General features: G+C 31.1%; 1 protein-coding gene across 1 annotated transcript in view; it reads right to left on the bottom strand.

Moving 5' to 3' along the window:
- mmd (disintegrin and metalloproteinase domain-containing protein mind-meld) overlaps window positions 1-17,167 on the bottom strand; it is a gene marked incomplete at its 5' end in the record, with an annotated part of 55,821 nt that overhangs the window by 26,587 nt on the left and 12,067 nt on the right. The window contains 4 exons of the mRNA XM_017622482.1: window positions 1,712-1,850; window positions 13,054-13,204; window positions 14,835-15,012; window positions 16,959-17,078. Coding sequence (XP_017477971.1) covers window positions 1,712-1,850; window positions 13,054-13,204; window positions 14,835-15,012; window positions 16,959-17,078 — 588 coding nt within the window. The remainder of the gene's footprint in view (window positions 1-1,711; window positions 1,851-13,053; window positions 13,205-14,834; window positions 15,013-16,958; window positions 17,079-17,167) is intronic.

Raw genomic sequence — 17,167 nt, 5'->3', positions numbered from 1 at the left:
GAAATAAGCCAGCAACTATTCCAGCTTTGGAAGACAACATTTCCGAAGAAATTCGGGCTATTCCGGCCGAAATGCTCGAAAAAGTTGCCCAAAATTGGACTTTCCGAATGGACCACCTAAGACGCAGCCGCGGTCAACATTTAAATGAAATTATCTTCAAAAAGTAAATGTCATGGACCAATCTAACGTTTCAAATAAAGAACCGATGAGATTTTGCAAATTTTATTTTTATTTTTTTTTATTTTTTAAAAAAAAAGGTATCAAGCTCTTAAAAAATCACCCTTTATTTGCAATATTGAAGGTCATGAACTATGTGGTAGAAAGTAAATCAAGAGGCAGGAGTTTACGTGTCTATAGTGGCAACCACGCTGCACTCAGTTTTAAAATTGGCAATTCGCGAGGACAATGTGCCTTAGATGATGTTGGGAGACATCTAAGAAGACATCATTTTAATTATATAGATGATCTCGGTGGATCAGAAGCTTAGAACTATGAAGAGTCTATCGAAAAAGGACAATCGAGTTTAAATAATACAACATTGAGAATAAAAAAAATTGTTTATGAATAGATTGCTACTTTTTTAAATTTTCAGATACTGATCAACATCTACCTTATATTGAGGACATAATATTATTTTAAATAACACTGAGGTATTAAACAAAATTTTTTGCTATGAGATCATGCACGGAGTACTAAATGCTTATAGTTTAGCTAAAATTTATTGCTTTCACGTCAGAGTTTTCGCTATAACTCCATAGCTTTATTAACGATTTATTAGAGATTTATTTAATTTAGTCGTAAGGTAGGATTCTTGAAAAGCGGTTCAGAGTTCAAATTAATATATAGAAAGGCTTACTAATACCTTTTCTTCATTGTCGCTAAACAAGATTTTGGAAATTAAGTAAAAAATGTAATACAAGTTCAGATCCAAGTTCCAAAAAAATTACCGGGAAATTTTTTATTATTTCTGTTGCTTGAAAAGTATTTTGCTTTTGGTATACATTTTCTTGAAGAAATAAATCTACGATGATTTTTAACTACTCCACTTTCGCGCCCTTTTTTTGTTTTTATTGTTGTATATGTGAGTGTAGATATTCCTGTCTGCATGTATGAATGGATTCTTGTATGAGAGTAGGTTTGTCGATTTTGATTGTTAGTAGCAGTGCATTAATGTTTTTTTTTTGCAGAAACGTTAATTCTTTAAAATGCTGTTAGTATGTGTTTAGTGTTAGTACTAGTGTGATTCGAAATTAAAGCAAAATAAATAAAAGTAAAAAATATAACGAAAAAATTAAAAAAAAATTGTCCATAGCATACGAAAGCAAAAAGTGTCAAAAATAATAAAAAATATATAAAAAATTTGAAAATTTAGAAATAAAAATCGTACATATTGCGCTTTATAAATTGATAAAATAAAATTAAAAGAGAAAAGAAAAAAAAAAACAAAATATTTTGCATATTTTTAACGAGTGTTAATTGTATAGAATACAGAATAAAAAAAAAAACAAAATAAATAAATTATTACTTTACTGATTTGAAGCATTTCTCAACTTTTGCGAAACGCCTTCTGGCTGTTTTTTGGTTAAACAAATAAAATTTAAATTTTAGAATTTTGTACTCTTTTTTTTTTTTGGAATAACTGTTTTTGCGTTTTGGTATTTTGTTTAGTTTATTTTTGATTTAAGTTTTTCATTACTGCTTTTCAACTAACCTCAGACACAGGGAGAAGTTTCTATGTACTACAACTGACCTGTAGCACAGTGCCATCAAGGTGAAAGTAACAAAAACGAACCCAACAACTGACATTAGTACACCGACCAGGAATACTGTATTTGAGCCGTGGTAGTTCTCTATACGAGTGTGAACGTTGTTTGTTTTTTTTTTTAATTATACATTTTTTGTAATTTTTGCAAGGTGTTTATTATTATTGGATTATTGTACAAAAGTGTAGGCGTTGGCAGGATAGAGGGTGTGGAAGAAGGGTATTTTTATTTAATTATAAATATTTTTTTTAAATATTTGGAGTGTGTGTTTTGTTTGTGTGTGTGTGTGTGCGTGACGGTATATTTTTTGTATTATTTTTTTGAGTTTTTTTTTATTATTTAAACACACAAATAATACAACCAGTTCAAAGCGGTTGAATTTCATTTTGCGCAGCAGTCACAGCGCCGTGTTTTTTTTTAGTTTTTTGTTTGAGTATACATACATTTCGCAAGCGGGTTGACGTTACATTGTTGAAGTTGTTATTGTTGTTGACGTGATGATGCAACATTGACACGAAATTTATATAAAAATAAAGTTTAGAATTTCATTTAATTTGTATAAGTTAAAAATAACTAGTATGATTTTTTGCGCTATGTAGTATAAAAAGGCATATTTTATAATTTAAATTTTTTTTAAATTTAAATTGTAGGAAAATGATCATGAAAGTTGGCACGGTTCTATTATTATTTTACTATTATTTATATAAGTTTATTTTCTATATATTATTTGTATGTAGATATGTAAGTATTTGAGTGGGGTAAACGCGGCTAGTCTTGGCTGTGCAGTGCTGATTGCTGGCTACTGGTTTGGTGTAACAGATATAATACGAAAACCAAAACCAATACCAGCAACAGCAACAGCAGCAGCAGCAGCAACAACAACGTCGTCAACTACTATGACAATGGTAATCCTCTAGAACACGAAATGTTGTGATGCGATGTGATTTGCCAAAGCTGTAATGAGTGGGGCGGAGGTAGCAGCAGAAGAAGAAGTAGCAAAAAAAAAAACATGTATGTATGTATGTATGTAGATGCCGCATAGAGGGTTGAAAATTTGGTGGATAAGGTGGAAAATAGTTCACACAAAATTACGCCCCTCCCCCGCCCTATAACTCGTATGCATGTGTTGACACGAATGTGTGTAGTTATGTATTTGTGTAGAAGTAATTTCAAGGGCCGTTATGTTAATGTCGTTGCACGTCGACTTTCTAAACCTGCCGTACCCATGTACGTACGTATGTATGTAGACTCGCAGTTGCTATGCTCGGCACGTTCGTAACGAACGAAGTGTCTTTCATGTGTGTCGTTTTTGTTTAATTTTATTTTTCATAGTTTATTCTTACAATTTAGCTGGGTTGAGTTCCGAAAACTTGACGACGGATGTAGCGAAATGAAAATTGCAACGGATGTGGTACGTTGTGACGTGTGAGCAAATACAGGGCAAACTCATACTTCGATACACAAACCTATTATATATTTGCAAATGGCAGTTGAGATTATTTCGATTTTATCAGTGAATATTTTTTGCTTGAAATATTTTAAATTAACCCTATATATAGAGCAAAAATAACTGAAGAAAAAATATTTTTAATAAAAAAATACACATACAATTGTTTGCTTATGTGTTGTAAGGTGTTTAATTGTGAATAGAAAATAAATAAGGTAAATAAATTGGCGTTGATTGTGTGAGTTGTTTTTTTTAAAATACACTTTGCTTGGATTGTTATATACACTTTATATAAATCAAAGTTTTTCCTGTTTTTTTTTTTTGTTAATTTATTATTAATTTAGTTTGCGTGCGGCACATTGAGCACCATACGATTTATACACAAATATACATAGTACTTATGTATTAAAGACAATAACGACATAGGATCAATACATTAAGACACATTTGGTCACATCACACAGAATTGTCAAGATGAAGTCAGATGAGATGATAGCGAGTGTAAGATATAAATATATATGCACATAGATATAAAGTTTTGAAGGAGGTTTTAAGAATGCCAAAATATATGAGACATATTGCACATGATCTTCAAAAGTGACACAACTCAAAATTAGACATTTTTGAAATTATGCGCTAAAAATGTACACAGCGCCTTTATTTATATTTTAGCAAATGCTGCAGCAAATTTTTGTTATAGTTTGTTTAAAAGACCTAAGGTAAAATCTCCCTTGCCCATATGGTTAGCATGTGCTAAGAAATAGTTTTTCGCATTTTTTGACGAATGTGTAAATAATGAGTTGTGTCACTTTTGAAGATTGTATGCGATATGTATGTATATTTTTATGTATATAGCAGACAGCAAGTAGTACAACAACACCTTAGACAAGTAACTATAATGTAAAATATAATAATAAAATACTTAAACAAAAAAAAGTTAAGAAGGTAAAAGAAAATATGAATAAAGTAAAAGACAAGCTACAGTGTTTTTTTTTAATATTTTCAATGTTTTTTCGTTAATTTTTGATAGAAACATAGTTCATTCTGCATCAAATGGCATATAAATTAGTGCTTCAAAGTTTTTACAAAACTTAGGAAAATTCGACAAAGTTCTACCAAAATTTTCAACTTTTAAAGCAAAAAAAATCCCAAAAATCAACGGTAGTTTAAAGCCACCTAAAATTGTACGTTATTATACTAAAATTGCGTGAGCTACAAAACTGCGTGCTCAAAAAGTTCGATTTTTTTTTTTTTAATTAAAAATTTTGTTAAAAATTTGTCGAATTTTCTTTAATTTTGTAAAGACTTTGAATCATTAAATTATATGCCATTTGATGCAGATTTAACTATATTTCTATTAAAAATTAACGAAAAAAAATTTATTACGAAAAACATTGTACATAGTAAAAAAAGCCCTGTACGGAAACATTATTTGATTAGTGTATGTAAACCGATTACTTTTTATAGATTACAAAAAAAATATTAAAATATATTAAATTATAAAAAACTAGCCAACTAGAATAAATTTTGATTCGGAGTATTAAGTAATAAAAAATACAGCTTTTATTCTATTTCTTACATTGGACACAGTTTTGGTAATTGCTGTTTAGTTATAGCATGAAAACAGCATTAAAAATTTTAAAGTGCAAAAGAATTTAGAATCTCGAAGGAAAAAGAAAAATTGCCTTCAAAGGACGCACAATTAACAGATATATCGTTATGAATTTTTTGCACAAAATAAAAAGTGCTGGTTGCCATTTTTGTTTTGTCGGATTAGGACATTCTACCAGCAAACGATGTGGTACAACGTAACATCAGCGCCAAATCGAAATTGAAACGTTGGACGCTGCCACCACAAAATGGAAATTTTAATTGAGATGAATATTGACAAAATCATAAAAAGCCAATTAAATGTACGCAAATTCGATCATAGTACGACATAGTATGCACTTACGTGATGCATCAATAAATCACATACATATATAGTAAAATGAAAATTGCAAACTGTCACTCAAAGCTGTGAGTAGTTAAAAGAAACATTTTATTTTTCGCAAACTGTGATGCTAAAGGAAAATATTATTTTGAATATATTCGAAAATTTGTTAATACTCGCAAAAAATAGGCAAATGGCGGAGATTTATTGCAAGTGCATTTTAAATTATTCATACGCCCTGTACTAAATACACACATAGCCTTGTGATGAAAGCAAACGAAAAATCAAATCAAAGCTTAATTTTCCACAATTGAATAAAAACTACATAAAAATGTTTGTTTGATCAAGTCGTGATTAATATGTAGGTAAATTATTTGATATTTTGTGAAGTGGTACAAAAAGGAATGCAAAATAAAAACATAGAATTTGTTTAATAAAATGAAAAGGTTCTTATAAAAAATAAAACAAAAAACTGCACAGATAGGACAAATACATCAGGGTGGTACTTAAAATGTGTACGGTATGCGGCAGCCCATTATTTTGTTTACGCACAAAATAAATACATACATCTACGAAAATTTTAGGGGGAAAAATTTAAATTTTTTTAAATCGAAAAAATACGATAAAATTTTGTCTTGAATATCATTGAAATATATTTACATAAATTACTAAACTTTCTGAGTTACAACCAGTCAAAGCAAAAAATTTCTCAAATTTTTGCCATTAAAAAAAATTAATTTTTTGAACACAGGTGAATCACAAATTTTTTTTCACTTGAAATTTTCGTGGATGCGTTTGCTTTGTTGATATCTTAGGTACCACCCTAATATACCTAGACCTGTGTATATTTGTGTGTATGAATAACAACGCATTTGTAAAAGTTTACACATATATAAACATATCAATATTGAAAAAGTAAATAAAAAATTTACACAAATATGTTATCATACACATACAGAGTTGCACAGTTGCATATATGTACATAAACAGCTGCTGAATTTCATGAAGAAGCACGCAACAATTATATGAATGCAGATAGATACGCACATTTGATATAGACATACACACACACACTCAATTTCACATAAAATAGCATGAAAAGTTTTGTACTTAAAATGTTTACATATGTGTATGTTTTTCGCATTTTTTTGTGGTTATATTTTCAGCATTTTTTTTTACAGGTAAACATTGGCAATAGCAGGGCACACACATTTAATATATATATATACATGTAGATATGTATGTACGTATGCATATATACATACATACATATATACATAGGTGAAGTGAGGAGAGAAAACCAAGCAAAAATTTGTTTTCATCTAATTTTCGGTTGAATTTCATTTCAAAATGGTTTATTTGCTGTTTGTTTAGTTTTTCTTGTGTTTGTTTTATTTTTTTAACTGTCGATATTTGTCTGTTGCTGCGAATTCAGTCGAGTTTTTAGTTGTATCGTTGCATAAACTTTTTGAATGCTATTTCTATGGGATTTTTTTTTAATAAATAAAATTTCCTGATTTTTTGCCTTAAAACCTAGCAAAGCAAAATTTTGTGCCTAAAAATTCAGATGTTTAATTGTAAGAAAATATAAGCCCCATAAATGGAATTTAGTGAAAATTTTGATAACAGATTGTGATGTTAGTTAGTAGAAATTAAGTAAAATTGAAAAGCAAAAAAATTTGATATTTAACTGAAAGTAGGAGTATCTGTGTAAATATTTTTACTTGAGTGGCGTGTATTGTAAATCGCGAAATAATAGATTTGGCTATAACTGGAAGCTATATAATTTTTTTTTGTATAACAATATAGTATAACTGTGAACAGATATTTGAAACCAGCAGTCGGATTTGAAAATTCGCTATCGCTAATTTTGATCGCCAAAAATCCCCAAAAAATAGCAGGCGTACCTAACAATATGCAACATATAGGCATATGGCCCTCATACTGCTGAATCTAACGGATTAAACATTGCATCTGTTACTTTTTAATGTTGTATACTTTTAGGCCCCACTGCCATTCATTTAGAGAAATTTGGTGATGAATATTTATCGCAGCAATTGGCAGAATTCCACTGCAGAATAGTACAATGTTATTCGAAATATTTATCTAAAAAGAATGGCAACTCACAGAAATATTCTGCTTTTAGGCCTGAAACTATGCCTCAGTACCTTTTCCAAAATTTGTGTGCATTTATTTAGCGCTTGAATCTAATATTTGCGGCATAGTTTTGTACAAAAAAAACTGTCATAACAGTGATGAGTTGAAACAAAAACGCATAGTATACTTTAAGGGTATTTTTTCCAATTTCTTGTTCAAAGTTCGGGTTTCAAAATTATTTAAATTTTAGCCAAATCCACTATTAATTGAAATTAAGATTAAAATTTGGAAATAATGTTTCTTTTTACAATTTTACGTGTGGCCATATAAGAGTATATGTAGTGATTGTTGTAGCAGATACATTTTGTACAACAATGTAAGCATCATCAAAGCATTTAGAAAGGTCGTACGAATATCTAGCTGAATATATTTCCCGAAAATTATTATTATTTGGATGTAAAAAAGTTAGGAAAAAGTGAAAAAAATAAAAATAAAAATAATTATAATTTTCAGCGTTTTAAATTTTTAATAAAATCTTAAAATTTTTTTAAATAAAAAAAAAATATTGTTCACAATTACAAAGCCCGCTGCATCCGAAACTAACGAAAACTCAGTAGTGAGTATTTCCTAACTTCAAAATTGGGTACTATATTTTTGGAATAAAATTATGACAAATTGTTCTATATTCATTGCATATCTTATGCTGGACTTCTTGTCTTTAAAAGGAGCCATTACATAGATGAGTTGTCCAGGGAAGCTTTTTGTACCCGTTACGCATGCACAAGAGTTTTTGCAAGGTCTAAGTACTTATCATAGGTACTTTACCCTACACACTAACAAGGCTATTAAAACTATCCTAGACCTTCCTATAGGTTTTCAGACTAGCTGAGGTGCAAGTTTTCATCAAGAATCCACGTGAAAAGCGAACCAGACAGCTTCAAAGTCTTGGACTATCCATAGTACTATTGCAATTATCGCTGACAACCTTAGGCTAAAGAATAAACTACTTCCTAACTTGGAATCAGATAATTCCGTGGGAGGACAGTATAGAATCCCTTATGTTGAAGGTAAACTATAACTCATATTAGTTTTCATTGAACAAGCCAACCATATATGAACCGGGTAATCAGTGTTTGGACTACCAGGCCGATCTGATCCATAATTGAGGAAAACAGATGTGAGTGTTTGTAGCTTTCTCTGATTATAGATAATTATCTATCATTGAATAAATCTGAAAATTCAATAAAATTCTTCGAAGTTTGACCTTGGATGGCCTTGGCACGCCATCTAGATGGCCTTTAAGAATATTCGGATTCAGCGACAACAAAACAAGACTTTTTGTTTAATGTTTTTATGGAATAAATTGTTTGCGCTATTTCACCCTCAAATGACCTCGAAACTGACATTATGGAGGTTAACGGACCGCAGATTCGGGTTCAGCGAGTCGAAAAGCCAATAAGTATATATGAATTTTCAGGTTTAATGAATAAATTTTTCCCTACTTGACCTTTAAATGACCTCGAAGCTGACATTATGGAGGCTAACGGATCTCGGATTCGCATTCAGCGTGTCGAATAACATAGTGCTATTGAGGTTAGGTTCAATATGCAGAAACGTTTTTTTTTTTGTAAACTTGTAAAAATATAAACCAAATGAAGTTCAGCATGAAACTAAAATAAATTTCAAATCCAGAAATTTTCGAAAAATTTGTTTTTAATTTTTAATTATGTAAGTACGAGTATATCGCAAAGGCTAATATTCCATTACTTTGCCGTATTTAATGTATTTTCTCTTCTTGCTTTTTGTGCTGCTTACACTATTGTATAAAATTCTTTGCTTTGTTTGTGGTTGTTGTTATACATAAATAAATAATTTTCGTGTTTCGTTTTTAGTTTTTCGTTTCTGGTTTTTTGATTTTGTTTTTGTATTTTCTATCTTATGATTTTGCTTGGTACTCTACCTGTAGCAAACCGCCAGAGTTGCGAAACTAATGAAGACGCATTTCACGATAACGGTTAATATGATGACCATGGTTAATGTGCTGATCCTATTTTGGTCTGAGGTGCCTGTAAAATGTCGGATGGAAGGAAGGATCGTTTCCAATTCATTCAATACCAGTTACTCAATTCAATTTTGGTTTAATTGAAATAAGGTTTTATTTTTGAAATTTAAATAATTTTGAATTTTTTCTCATTCACAATAAAATGCAGTACAAGACATTATTATAATAGTTAGTTTGTTCTAGAATATTTTCGCTTTAAACTTTTGTGTATAAAACGTAAGTAAAAAAAGAAACGAATATGTACTCAGAATAGTTTGAAAAAAAAGTACTTATGTATGTATGTATGTATATACATTAGGGCGGGTAATTTTTTTACGATGCGCATATAGCATAGAATGATTTTATGTGTAATTCTAAGCAAATTTGCCGAAGAAACCATGGGTCTAAAATCAGTTTGGAGTTTGCCAAATTGCGAAAATTGGTTTCGAAGAGAATGTGAATATTTTCACCCTCTGATGGAAGTTTTAAGAAAAAGATAATTGTAGAAATGGAGTCCTTATACCAAAAAATCCTTCTGACATATTTTGATACAAAATATTAGCACTACAGCAAAATGCTAAAAAACCTATTTTCGCAATTTGCCAAACTCCAAATTGATTTTAGACCCATGATTTCTTCGACAAGTTTGCTTAGAATTACAAGTAGAATCCCCCTTTGCTATACGCGTATAGCCGAAAAAAATTTCGCATACAAATTGACCCCCCCTAATGTACATATTATTTTGCAGTTTTAAAATCACCTATGCATATTATTAGATTTTTTTCTTACCATTGCCTTACCATAGCGCAAAAGCGCAAAAAGCAGCGCATATTTTATCTTCTTTAATTGACAAATTTTAATGCTTACTGGGGAATTGGGGGAGTTTCGCTTTATAAACTGCATTTGCCAGTGCTAAGAGCGTAATACGGTTGATCTTTTCCATGTGCACGTGTTTAGGTTTGTCTTACTTTTTATTTTCATATATGTACGTATGTGCATAATAATATTTTTTATTGCCTATTGATAAACTAGTGATAGTGTTTGTCATTGCTAATATTTAAAGAGAGCAGCAGCTGCTCCCTTTTTGTTTTTGGTGTTAACAACTGTTGCTTCTGGCGTGATTACCATTGTCATATCACAAAAGGATTTGTGAAAAAAAAAATAAATCGAAATGGAAGCAGTGAAATATTGTTAAGAGGAGGATGTTTGGGAATTCATCGAAATTTGAGTTACATTTTAAATAAAATACTCTTCAAAGGATTTTATACTATGGAAAAGGGAAAATATTTTATAAAGCATACTCGTATATATATATAATAATATTAACTTTTAGCAATACTATTATGCGTTTAAATGTATAAATAGTTTTTATAATGGTTTTTATAAATCGACATCCCCTTTTTTCCTTTTTTCAAATGAAGTTAAAGCGCTCGCATTCTCGTTTTTCGCCACAATAGAGTAATTTTAAATTCCGAACAAACTGACAATATATTTGTCCTACTCTCAAAAAAAAATAAAAATTTAGGATAGTGAAATAATTTTTGCTATTAATTTAATCTTTTGAATCAATTAGTTACACTTTTTATATTGATAAATATTTAATTTTAACTTTTGAATACATATAATTTCCCTCTTCTTGTTAAAATACTCTTGCAGTTTATAAAATAACTAATATGGTTTAATAATTTGATATTGTTTGTACAATGCATTGAAAATAACGCTACATGAATACGTTGAAGGGATATTAATTTACCTTAAAAATAAATTAACTTTTTTCATTTCAAAAGCTTGTTAAAAATCTACGCAATTTAGGGTTTATTAGCATAGAGGTAACGGCCACACATTTGATTAAATATAAGCCTCGATTAAGATTATTATTTTTCCTTTCAACTTTTTTTTTTTATGTCGCGCAGTACTTTGCAACATTTCACTGCTTTGTAGCATATTCCTATAATATATTACTGTTATCGTTTCTGTAATAAATCCTAGTGTATATCGTCGGCTAAGTGGCAGGTGGACCTATCTCTGCAGCCCGTTCGAAAGGACTCTATCTCAGAAAAATTTTCAAGAAGCCCCAATTTCAGAATTTGATTGAAAAATGCCCTACCGCAACTGGATATATATTGAAAATATGTTGAGTTAGGGCGCGTTTTTGAATCGGCAGCTGAGATAGGGCGTTCCTCAACCAAATTCTAAAATAGAGCTGGCTGCCGAGCTTTTGTCCCACTCCGCCGTCGATATAAAGCCAAAAAATTATCTTAGGATGGCAGGATGCAAAGCCAAAATGGTAAACCAAAATCAAATTTTAAATTAAAGATGTGGGTTTTGACTATTTTTAAAGCATTTATTTAAAGAAATAAGAAATATGATATGTACAAAATTGAATAAGCATAGAAACAACTTGTGAGACTTCGCAAATTTCTATTCGATTTTACAACGTAAAAACCACCAACTATTGGGGTACAAAAGCAAGCTAGCTCTGATGCGGAATGTTACATATTTAGAGACTGTGCTTTGGGCGCGCTGAGCACCTTCAGTCTCACTGCTCTAGATTATGCCGTCGCGGGTTATGGTTCTTGAATCTGTATTTTTTCTCCGTGGCAAATCCAGTCGATCAAAAGATCACAGTCGCAGACTTAAATAAAGGCAGCCTTAATTTACTGCAAAATTAGTTTCAAAAGATTTTTCGTTAGCTTTGAGAGCTTTAGCATATCTCCTTATGAGTTGTAATTTAATAGTTAAAAATTATTTTCTTACTTGAGCGAATATATGTAAATGATATATCGAAATTTGTTTTTATTTTAATTTGCTTATCCCTTTCACAATTTATCTCTAACTGATAGAAGAAAATTTTTTCGGTAAATTGTTGCATTTTGAAGAGCTCAGCTTTAGAAGGAATGCAATTAAATGCAGGCGGTGCGTTGCTGCATTGGTTAAAGGTCCTTAAAAGGGGAGTTCGAGCCCAAAGGTGACCGCCCAATACTTAGCAAACAAGATATGGATGAGGAAAATATGATTTAAAAACACACATTTCGCAAATTTTATTGTAATTTTTGTGCTTGCTATGGAAAATTACATGAGGTTTTTGTGTGGCCCATAGTGACAGTCTCGGAAGGCTCCAATTCTGCTTTTGGAAGCATCCCTAGCATGACCAAGCTGTAGATGAGCTGGTAGTTTCCGGAGCGGGACTAATCGAAAAAACAGGCTTTGGAATTGGGCATTTTACACCGGAAGATGCACCCCGTATATTTTTGTATTTGTTTGTATGTGTTAGACAGGCAGGCCTTAGCGGAAAGTATGGATGGAAAGGTCAGTAGAGGAATGATAAAACATAAAAAATTTAACTAACATAAATAGTAAATACTTATATGAAAATATATGAAAATTACACTTTTTAGAGAAGAATATTTTTTTTTTTAGCTTCCAGCTACCAATAACAGCTTGAAAAAGCAAACAAAAAAATCAATTTTAAGAACACTTTTGACTTTGCATCCTGCGTTCTTAATTCGAAGATCCTTTATGCAATTTTTTTGTTAAGTTTTCTAATGCAACATTTATTGTCTTAGAAATGAGATTTATAAGAAAACTCCAGAGCGCGGCAGCGAAGGCGATGTAGTAAAATTACGGAAATCAACTAAATGTATTTTTCACTTGCGCTTGTGCAAGCTAAAACTTGAGTTAAGAGACAGTGGAAATAACGCGCCTTGCTGTGCCTGCATGCAACTCTGTGAGCGCAATAGTTACCAAACAATTCTACAAATAATCCTCTTACCATATGGCGTCTCCTTCTTCTCCATTTTGATAGTGTTCTCCGCGGTTGGCAGCGCTTCCGTTGGCAGTGGTGTGGTCAATAAAACTACAAGGCTACAATCGATGCCGCCCCAGCCCATGTCGCAGAAACAGCGATTCGTATTCGTACAGACCTGAGGAATTAGAAAAAAAAAAAAATAAAACAAAAAAAAACAATGAGGGAAATAATAAATTAAAAAAGTAATTACTTGAAAAACTGATGAATACATTTGGGCTAGCTTGAAAATTTTGTGGGCAACAATGCATTTATGCATAAATAAATTTGATTAATTTCAAAATTGGTTGTCATTGCTAATCGATTTTCAGACATATCCAAATTTGTAAAATATATTACAAGTGCATTCATACGTACGGAAAACGTAATCAACGTGAAAGCTTCGCATAAACAATATTTCCATTAAAAGTTGCAGCTATCAATATGGATTAAAAATGCAAAATGACATTGCAGCGAGTCGAATAATTCAACAAACCAATCAGCAAACCCACCAGCCACACAGATAGCCAGCCAACCAGCCAACCAGCCAAATCGGGCCACCAATCAGCCAGCCATTGAGCAACTGAAATGAGTAGCAGAGTCGCGTAAAAGCTTTTTTGGCTATTACCCTCTGTGTGTGCATTTGTTTATGTGCCGAAAGCTTTTGGAACGATATATTTTAAATTTTTAATTACATTTAAGCCTATTTATACATTGGCGGCTACAGCTCACAGTCGAATGGCAACCAGCGTTGACCCAATAATGAGCTCTGTCGACATTCTGGCCGGACAAGCAGATAACTGCTTTCGTTTCGTTGTTGTATTTTCTTGTTAATGCTTTTGCTATTGCCGCTGGCAAAATGTGCTCAGCCATCGTTGCGCTGCACTTTAGTAGTCCGTCAGCAATGACCGTAAATGAGTCACTGCATGGAATTTACGGTCGCATTTTGGCCGATTACTGCACAAACAAACACACGCCATATACGCGCACATACTTGCACAACACAAATATTTTCTTTGTAGCGCAATCTTTCATTTGTGTTGTAGTTGTGTTTGCCTTTGTTCGGTGCTAACTGTTGGCGTTAAGAATTATTGCAGGCGTCTGCGGGTCGGCATGGCGTATACGTAACACTTTTCATACATTTGCTTGGCCCGTTGCTGCAAATTTCAACCACAAAATATTTTCGATTTATTTTTCGTACTTTTCGTTATAATTTCATGCATGAAATTGCTTGTTGTTGTATTGCTTTTGTTTCTTTTCTCGTTTTGTTTTTTTGGTATCTTATTTCTGAGCGCATTAATCAGGCGCCTAGCAGTGCGGTTGCGGCTACGGTTACGACTGCGTAATCACCTCTGAAGCGCTGCTCATTATTGTGGGTTAAATACTTTAATGGTTGAATGAATGGCCACTGGGCTTAAATGGTTAAATTTGCAGCTACAGCAGCAGCAGCAGCACAGCGCGTAGTAAATTGTATATTTTCATTATTTGGTATATATATAGTATAAAGAAATATTCTTTTGATGTCGCACATTTGCGGCATTCACTTGGTTGCGGAAATACCTCAATAATGAATCGCCTTAAAAATTATTATACTGAATGCTTTTGTTTTTATTTTTGCTTTTCTTTCCGATTATGCACAGATATTCATTGATAAGTGGATGCTTTATTTTTTTTTTTTTAGTTTTTTCTTCATTATCAGCTTGAGTTAAAGTTTATTGCTTTAAAGTGTATGATTGTGTTTTTTATTTTGGTTTGACTTGTTTACTTACTCCGCGTTCTGAACACTCTTGGCCTTGTTTATTTGTCGGACATTTTGTTTGATCGATGTGTGGAAAAATGCTGACGCAAGTCTGATTCAGACAAATCAAATCTTTACCGCATGGCGTACCATCCTTCACCAAGCCATGTTCTGGATATTCATTGGTGCCCACTTGACCGCTGGTGGCTCTGCAGAAAAAGTGAACAAAATGGAAATGATGAAAACGTTCATTGAGGCAATTGAGAATTTAAAAATGAGAAAATAAATTAAATTAAATAATAAGTCGGAGAAGGAAGGGGCATAAGAGCATTGGATGAGAAAATCCATTTGCTCAAAAGAAGGCACAAATTTTACATTTAAATATTCTGGTATTTAGTAAATGCCTATTTACTTATAGATACATATACGTAAGGATGTGCAGTTGCTCGTAAAATAATAGGTTGGCGATATTTTGACCAGTTATGAATATTTTTATTTTGTTTGTTTAATTTTGATTAACTTTTTATAAAAGCATTGTTCTTTAGATAACAAAAACCACATAAATCGAATTTTAAAACTTTGTGCAAAAATTATAAAAACACAAAAAACACGAAATTTCAAAAGTTTTACACAGAACTTTTAGAAACTTTTCAGATAAGCAGCTTTAAATTGAAATATAATACAGTGAAAGTTTGAAGTTGCTTAGAAAGTACTACTATACGAAAACTGCATACGCAAAAATGTATTTAAAAAATTTTTTCGGATTTATACGGTTTTTATAAAAAAGTATAAGCATAATACAACATAATAAAAGCTGGTCAAAATATCGCATTTCTATTATTTTCAGGTCAAATGCAGTCGAAGCGGGTTAGCATTGATACTCTGGTATTAAAAAATTCTGAACACGAAATCCTGGTTTTCAAAAATCTCCTTACTTAAAAAAATGTCCAGGCAGGAAAATGAAGAAAGAGTAAGAAAGATAACTGAAGAATGGTTAAAAAAACAATGACTTAAGTCACACTACTTCTTTGAAAAGGATTAAGTTATTGTAATTTACTAAAACAATATATTGTTTGCATATATATATATATATATATGTATATTGAAAATAAAAGTTTATTTTGTTGAAAGCTGTATGCGGGTCACAAGAAAAAACACAAGCAAATTTTTTATTATTTCTGTTGCTTGACAAGTAATTTTTAAGCAAAAAGCAAAACCGACTTCAATTCTCTTACAATAATAATAGATAGATAGATAAGAGTACCGCTAATTTCTTCATGATAAATAATGAATTTTTCGCAATATATGCAACAATTTGTATTTTACTTCTTCCGCTAATTTTTTATAAAAATATGGTTCATACTAAAAAAAAAAACATAAAAATGTAATTTATAAACTTTATGCAAAACTCAGGAAAATTCAAAAACTTTAAAAAATTTGAATTAAATTTTACTATAAAAAAGTGCAAGTTTGAAATAGATGGCACTAACGGGTTTTGGTATTTTTTCCCACTCATTTTCTTACATATGTATAAAATAAAAATTGAAAATACATTGTATAAAAAAAAAAAATCGAAGCACCTTCAAGAAAAACATTCTCAAAAATCAACGCGATTTTTTAGCACTTATATTTTTATAGGATATAAGCGGAAAAAACTAAAACTAAAAATTGTTGCATATATGTAGTGTGAAAAATTCACTACTTCTTGCTGTCAGTGTAATTGAAAAACAAAAAAATATATATATCTTCGGTACAAAAGCATATTAGTGTTAGTTAATTAAAAACTGCTTTTTGCTTGGAAATGCCAACTTAAATTCCATTCACGCAATAATGCGCCAATTCTTGTTCTATAAAGTGATGAGGTGAAACTATTTTTGCGCTTCAAATTTTCGATTCGAAAGAATATGAAAAATATTTTCAAAAAAGCTTAAACTTGCTGTATATATTTATGTATATATTTTGATAAAATAATTGTTTTTTCGTTTCACTTTATCACTTTGGTGAACGCGAATTGAGCGCCAATTCGGTAAGTGAAACAAGTTATGCACATAGTTGCAATGAAGTAGTTGATATGTAGATTTATAAATTTTTTGAGTAATCTCCTTTTTATGAACATATGTAAATAGAAATAAATCGCTGCAATTTTTCCACTTACTTGCATTCATACTCCAATCCTTTTATTGAGATTATCGTGTTCGAATAAAGTTGATCAATGCCATCATTGACCGGCTGCCGTTCGCCCTCCTTGCATTGCAGTGTGCCACATTGAACATTTCTACAAAAAAAAAGGAAATGCAAAAAATATAAATTTAAAATTTAAAAATATTCGAGAAAGCTTGAAAATATATTGGAAAATAAAAATTA

This window comes from Rhagoletis zephyria, unplaced genomic scaffold (assembly GCF_001687245.7).
Source record: "Rhagoletis zephyria isolate East Lansing unplaced genomic scaffold, Rhagoletis_zephyria_1.1 Rzeph_scaffold_02816, whole genome shotgun sequence".
Taxonomy (NCBI): domain Eukaryota; kingdom Metazoa; phylum Arthropoda; class Insecta; order Diptera; family Tephritidae; genus Rhagoletis; species Rhagoletis zephyria.
Note: the sequence above shows the minus strand (reverse complement) of the source record. Positions and strands in the feature narration are given on the sequence as shown.